The 7,583-nt window shown below is 42.5% G+C and overlaps 1 protein-coding gene across 1 annotated transcript; it reads right to left on the bottom strand.

Annotated features, from left to right (window-relative positions):
* Positions 1 to 231: 231 nt before the first annotated feature.
* C5H4orf36 (chromosome 5 C4orf36 homolog) lies at positions 232 to 6,940 on the bottom strand. Its single transcript, XM_059923978.1, has 4 exons — positions 6,680 to 6,940; positions 6,079 to 6,210; positions 1,027 to 1,181; positions 232 to 607 (listed from the first exon to the last, which is right to left on the bottom strand). The coding sequence occupies exons 2-4, from the start codon at positions 6,141 to 6,143 to the stop codon at positions 474 to 476; spliced, it is 354 nt and encodes a 117-aa protein (XP_059779961.1). The 5' UTR covers positions 6,144 to 6,210; positions 6,680 to 6,940; the 3' UTR covers positions 232 to 473.
* Positions 6,941 to 7,583: the final 643 nt, after the last annotated feature.

Below are 7,583 nucleotides of genomic sequence, written 5' to 3'. Positions count from 1 at the left end.
GTTACTAAAATGAAACCTACAATTTTTCTTAATCAAACAAAATTTTTCACAGTTAATCATTTTATAAATAATTTCCCTCTCTCCTTTCTTCGTACCTCCTTGGGGTCTCAAAGATGAAAATTCAAAATATTCTTCAAAATAATGTCTCTTGGTGGGGGGATGCCTCTGACAAGGAGTTTCCTCTTTCCTTAGTGCAACTTTACAAAAATCAAAATGAAGAGCACAAATGACTCGATGCCAGCTACATTTTCATTTATTTACAGTACTGTTGCTGTGATACAAAGGTGCAAATACGGGACTGGGACCCAGAAGATCTGTTCAGAGCTGTCAACTAACCCACGGGAGCTGGCTCATCCACCAGGGGGCTGTCCATTCAGATGACTGCACCAAACTTCACACAGTGGAAGGTCAGAGCCCTTCATCCTCTTTGGATGCAGAAAGCACAGAGTACAGATTCAACTATGAGATGACTGTCACTTAGGTGGGAGAGGTCTTCTCAAACCAACTGGCCTTTCCCTTAGGGAAAACTGAATTTCCTCGGCTGCATTTTCCTCACATTTCAGGTTATTCAAGTGCTTCATTTCATACTCTCTTTCAAGTTGGATGGCTGAAAAATAAAATACATGAAGCAATCCAACTGACATTTTTCACCAGGCATAATTTAGTCAAAACTGAATATTTAGCACACAGAAAAATTCACATTCTTGAATACTAAACAAGACAGGGCTACATAGATAGGGAGTATGGGTGTGAATGATCAGATTTAAACATTTGTCTAATAATCAAAATAACACACAAAATTTGCAATTTATTAAAATAGTTCCTACAGAAATGTATGGACACCAAGGGGGGAAAGCCCAGAGGGAGGGGCTGGGTGGTGATGGGATGAACTGGGAGATTGGGATCGATATATATACACTAATATGTATAAAATAGATAACTAATAAGAACCTGCTGTATAAAAATAAATAAGTAAAATAAAATTCAAATAAAAAAATATAATAAAGTAGTTCCCTCAGAACTTACATTCTGCTGAAGGGAGCAGACCATCCTTAATGGTTTTACATTTTTTGAGGTGTATAGAACTACCAAATGCAATTTCTTCCAAGAAAGGCAACTTGATGTTGGCTAGGTTTGTGTACCAGGTCTTTGTGAGTAATACAAGTTCCCAGGGTTCCTGTCTAGGGCAAAAATTCATTAATTCATTCAATAAATATTTATTGACATCTACTGCAGGATATAGAAAAGACATTTGAATTCTCAGTTCTATTTTCCACTAGGCATTTTGGTTTACAGGAGAGTATTCAGGATTTTCCAGAGTTGCAAACCTAGCCAGGAGAAGGAGCCTTATATTAACTAATGTAGAGGTATACTGAAAATGACCATAAATTATAATGACGGAAATTTTTGCTCAAAAAACAGCCTCTTTGGAGTCAATCCAATCTTTACATGTCCTTAAAGAGGATGTAGTTAAAAACTGTAAGCTTGGGACTCCCCTGGTGGCACAGTGGTTAAGAATCTGCCTGCCAATGCAGGGGAGATGGGTTCGAGCCCTGGTCCGGGAAGACCCCACATGCTAGAGCCCGCGAGCCACAACTACTGAAGCCCATGCTCCTGGAGTCCATGGTCCACAACAAAGAGAAGCCACTGCAATGAGAAGCCCGCGCACCACAGCAAAGAGTAGCCCCTGCTTGCCGCAACTAGAGAAAGCCTGCGTGCAGCAATGAAGACCCAACACGGCCAAAAATTAATTAATTAATTAATTAAAAAAAGAAAAAAAAAAAAAACTAAGCTCCAAGTCTTTTTTGGCTGATCAAAAATATGAACACATTAGGGAAGGAACAAAGGGAATACTCACACGTTGAGCAGAGTGCTTGGCACACACTAAGGCTTTGAGTGTGTGATCTGATTTTAATCTTTACAACTACCATGGAGGTAGAAAAGGAAAACAAAGACTCAGAAGTTAACAGAGAACCAGAGCTGGGATGTAACCTAGGTGTATATAGAAGCACTAGTACCAAGAGAATCCTTAGAAAACTGGAGAAGGGAATGAAACCCCAAACTACAATATTTAAAAATAATCACAGGGCTTCCCTGGTGGCGCAGTGGTTGAGAGTCCACCTGCCAATGCAGGGAACACAGGTTCGAGCCCTGGTCTGGGAGGATACCACATGCCGCGGAGCAGCTGGGCCCGTGAGCCACAATTACTGAGCCTGTGCGTCTGGAGCCTGTGCTCCGCAACAAGAGAGGCCGCGATAGTGAGAGGTCCGCGCACCGCGATGAAGAGTGGCCCCCGCTCGCCGCAACTAGAGAAAGCCCTGGCACAGAAACGAAGACCCAACACAGCCAAAAATAAATAAATAAATTTTAAAAAAATAATCATAATAATCACAATGAAATTTTAATGGATTGTTTTATGTATCCTAATTTGGAACTTTAAAATATCAGCTATGCTTCTCATCTACAGTCAACGTGAGTTCATATGCATGAGGAAAGATGAAAGACCTGCTGTGGTCCAAGTAGGGGAAGTGAGTGTATTACACACATGCCATCTGTTTTCCTCCTCCAGCTTACTTCTTATTTTATCATCTAACTTTAAGGAGTGACTTGAAGTCTATAATTATTATAAATGCACTTGAACAAATACACAAAGATGTATTTACAAGAATGCTCATTGAAGCATTGTTTGTCCCCAAAAAAACCTCACAAAATAACCTTAATATCTATCAAGAAGAGCCTGGTTCAAGAATATACAATGGAGACAAGACAGCCTCTTCAATAAATGGTGCTGGGAAAACTGGACAACTACATGTAAAAGAATGAAATTAGAACACTACCTAACCCCATACACAAAAATAAACTCAAAATGGATTAAAGACCTCCATGTAAGACCAGACACTATAAAACTCTTAGAGGAAAATACAGGAAAAACACTCTGACATAAATCACAGCAAGATCTTTTATGACCCACTTCCTAGAGTAATGAAAATAAAAAGAAAAATAAGTGAATGGGACCTAATTAAGCTTTTGCACAGCAAAGGAAAACATAAACAAGACGAAAAGACAACCCATAGAATGGGAGAAAATATTTGCAAACAAAGCAACAGACAAAACATTAATCTCCAAAATATACAAACAGCTCATGCAGCTCAATATCAAAAAAACAACCCAATCAGAAAATAGGTGGAAGACCTAAATAGACATTTCTCCAAAGAAGACATACAGATGGCCAAGAAGCACATGAAAAGATGCTCAACAGCACTAATTATTAAAGAAATGCAAATCAAAACTACAATGAGGTATCACCTCACACCGGTCAGAATGGCCATCATCAAAAAATCTACAAACAACAAATGCTGGAGAGGGTGTGGAGAAAAGGGAACCCTCTTGCACTGTTGGTGGAAATGTAAATTGATACAGCCACTATGGAGAACAGTATGGAGGTTCCTTAAAAAACTAAAAATAGAACTACCATATGGCCCAGCAATCCCACTACTGGGCATATATCCTGAGAAAACCATAATTCAAAAAGACACATGTACTCCAATGTTCATTGTAGCACTATTTACAATAGCCAGGACATGGAAACAACCTAAATGTCCATCGACAGATGAATGGATAAAGAAGAGGTGGTAGGTATATATAATGGAATATTACTCAGCCATAAAAAGAAATGAAATTGAGTCATTTGTACAGATGTGGACGGACCTAGAGTCTGCATACAGAGTGAATTAAGTCAGAAAGAGAAAAACAAATATCGTATATTAATGCATATATGTGGAATCTAGAAAAATGGTACAGATGAACCTATTTGCAGGGCAGGACTAGAAAGGCAGATGTAGAGAACAGACTTGTGGACACAGTGGGGGAAGGGGAGGGTGGGATGAATTGGGAGATTAGGTTTGACATAAATACACTACTGTGTGTAAAACAGATAGCTAGTGGGAACCTGCTGTATAGCACAGGGAGCTCAGCTCGGTGCTCTGTGATGGCCTAGCTGGGTGGGATGGGGGGGGATAGAAGAGGGAGGGGATGTGTGTATGCATATGGCTGATTCACTTCGCTGTGTGGATGAAACTAACACAGCACTGTAAAGCAATTATACTCCCAAAAAAAAAAAAGAGCAGCCTGGTTAAACAAACTGTAGCACATACATGTAATGAAAGAATGAGATTTATCCTTATATATTGATTTGGAAAGATGAGCAATAAAACAGCTAATGCTGGGAATTCCCTGGCGGTCCATTAGTTAGGACTCCACTCTCTCACTGCCAAGGGCCGGGATTCAATCCCTGGTCGGGGAACTAAGATCCCACAACCCACATGGCGCGATGAAAAAAAAAAAAGAAAGAAAAAAAAAAAAACAGCTAATGCTTACCTAGCACCTACTACATGCAAGACACTGTTTTAATCAGTATACACATATAAACACATTTAATTACCACAGTAACCCTATGAAGTAGGCAGATGCTATTGTTATGCTCATTTTACATATTAGGAAATAAGAACAGACACCAACTTGCTCAAGGTCACAAGGCTTGGGTTTGAAATTTCAACCCAGAAAGTCAGACTGTAGAATCTGTGCTCTTAACCACCAGGCTACACACGATATAGGTGGGGAGGGAGCAATATAATCCCATGTGTAAAAACATGTGTGTGTATATACATATGTGTGTGTGTATCTTATATAACAGACAGAAATTCTAAAAAATATATAAAACATTTTACCTGAGCGGGATTGGGCGGGTAGGGCAGGGATGGCAATGCAGATGTGAGAGGTAACATTTTAATTTTCCTTTCAAATGCTTCCATATTGTTCGAATGTTTTTAGCGTATTTTTTTATGATCTTCTAAAAATACTTAACCAAAAAAAGCCCAAGGTGAGGAGCTGCCTGAGCTAGTGAACTCCAAAGACTGCTACTACCATTCTATTCCTCTTAATTTAGCTGCTCTTATAAATAGAATATCAAATACTTTCTTGTGAGAATGATAGAGAAGACACTGGTTTTGCAGATATTATTCGTGACATAAAATGTTATATAGCCAAAACCACAGAATCAGTGCTTTAAATCATTCTCCAGATACAGGAATATCTTCGTTATAAAAATTATGTTTACAATAATGACTACAGTGGTATTTGTCTATAGTTCAATGTCTAAATACATACTGAACTAACAAATCTAAATAGAATGCAATGATGAGTTTTCTCTGGTTTTCCCATATCTCTCATCTTACAACCCCGTGGGGTGTCTCCATTTACTTCTTAGAACACTGTCAAAAAGTAAAATTCAATTGACTCACCACGGTAATATGTCATACATTGTGGCAGAGAGGTTTAAAAAAACAAGTCCAAAAATTAAAAACAAGGTAGCACAGAGTGAAACTACCATGTAGTAGCAACCCATGTTTATTATGGGTTTACTATTATGTCAGGCAACATGCAAGTACCTTACATACATCACTTCATTTGTATTCCACACCATATAGGTAGGTATTGATATGTCCATTTCACAGATGTGGAGGCCAAGGTACAGAGAAGTTAAGTAATTTGCTCAAGGCAGCATAGGGAGCCAGTGGCAGGGCCAGGCTTTGAGCGCAGGTCTTCTTGATGTCCACACATCACCTGACAAAATGTACAGGATGCAAAACTAACTCTCTGTACCAGCTAATTAAGTGTTCTGTTAAGATATAACTGACACCAAGGCATTTTTAGGTAGATTTACACTATCTAAAGAGGGATTTTAAAGTGGTTGTCTGCATTGGAAAATGTTGCTTTGGAGTAAAGAAGACTCAGACTTCTAACCCTGTCACTTCCTTACTACATGACTGTGGGACCTGGATCATACCACTTCTTCAAACCTCAGTTTCCTCATTTCACAGTGTTGTTTTGTTATGAAAACCAAGTAAGAAAATTTATAAATCCTTATAAAAGCATTTTCCTTTTAAAAACATCAGTACCCAGACACCTGAGAATGCCTCATATAGTCCGGTATCTCATGGGGAACGTAAGGGTGTCCAATACTTTTAACAAGGACACTCCCCAGCCCAAGTCAACGCTTACCAGGATAAATATACTTACACTTTATAACAATTGCACCTCAAAATGGTTTCCACTGCGTTCTTTCTTGGCAAGCCATAAGCCATGGTGAATTATTACAGTCCAATTTCCTAATTGTCTGATGTAATGACTCAGATAATCTGTTCACTTTGTCTGAAATGATTGCAATGCACCTAATTAATATTAAAATAAAATATTCACTTGAATATTTTTAATACCCAAATAATAAAAAAGCTTCAGAAAAAAATTTTCTGAATGTAAGAACGTCCCTAATCAACGTTCACTGAACTGAATTCCTAATGTAGAACTGTGTTCTCTTTTATTTTCCACGAACTCATTTTATCATGTCTTGCCATGTAAGGAGAAGATGCCAGGTGAACAGCATCGGCATTCCGGCCCGGTAAATTGTCACTGCCTAAGTCTACCAAACTGGCTCAAATACCTCATCACCAAAAGGTGTCTGACTGTGGCAATGTTAAGCGACAAATAGCTCTGCGGACACAGGAACTTCCCGTCCTCCGCCCGAGCCCTTTAAAGGATGCAAACCTTCCCAGGTTTTTCCTTTTTCAAAAATCTGAACTTAAACCAAAAAAGAAACCTCTGAACTTAAAATGTGGCCGACCTCAAGCACCACTCCCACTTCCCTTCCAGCGCACGCTTCTTCGGGACGAGCCTCCTCCCCGCGGGACGCGGAGACACCGGGAGGAACCCGCGGCCTGCAGGGCCCGGAGCGAGGAGCGGGGGAATTAAGGGGATGGGGAAAGTAGGGGGGAGGGGAGGAGAGGCGAGGGGTGAGGGAGAAGAAGGGGGGAGGGAGGAAAAGGGGAGGGAGAAAAAGGGGAGGGAGAAAAAGGGGAGGGCGGGCCCTCGCCGCCCGCGCCTCAAACCACTCCCCCTCCCAGCCGCACCACGCATGCGGCGGGCGCGTCCACTCCGCCCGGGCCTCGCGAGAGGGGTCCTGGGAGAGGCCGCCGACGCCCGGTTACCGGCGCTCTGGGGTCCGGGAGGGTCGCGGTCCCCTGGGGATCGAGGGCAGAGCGCGCGCCCATCTAGTCGCCCATGGCCGCGCACACGCCGCGGTCCCGCTCCTCCTTCCTGCTCGCGCCGGGAGCTGCGGGCGGCCCTGCGTCAAGCCCCAGCCTCAATAAAGGGCTTTGTGGTGCCGGCCCCGACCGCGAGGAGGCCGGGGCGCCGGGCCCGGGACACGCGCCCCGCGGGGTTCCCTTGGGGCGGGGGCTCCGCGTCCCACAGCCGAGGGCTGGCTCGCGCTTGATGGGACAAAGCCCACAGCGGCAGAAAGGGCTGTAACCGAGGCCTTTCCCTAAAAACGACGCTTCTGAATGTGAGGGGGTTGTGTGAAGCCACCTGAGGAGTTGGTTTGGGGGCAGCACTTACAGAAACGCGCCCGGTTCTGACGTGCTGACCGTGCGTGAGTCTCACGGGTGCCCTTCAGGAGCGGAAGCGCTGTTAGTGCCCGCGGGCCCCGGTGCGTCAGGGCCGCTTTAAACCCTAAAGCTCGAAACACC

Source organism: Balaenoptera ricei, chromosome 5 (assembly GCF_028023285.1).
Source record: "Balaenoptera ricei isolate mBalRic1 chromosome 5, mBalRic1.hap2, whole genome shotgun sequence".
Lineage (NCBI taxonomy): Eukaryota > Metazoa > Chordata > Mammalia > Artiodactyla > Balaenopteridae > Balaenoptera > Balaenoptera ricei.
This window is presented reverse-complemented; position numbering and strand designations above follow the sequence as displayed.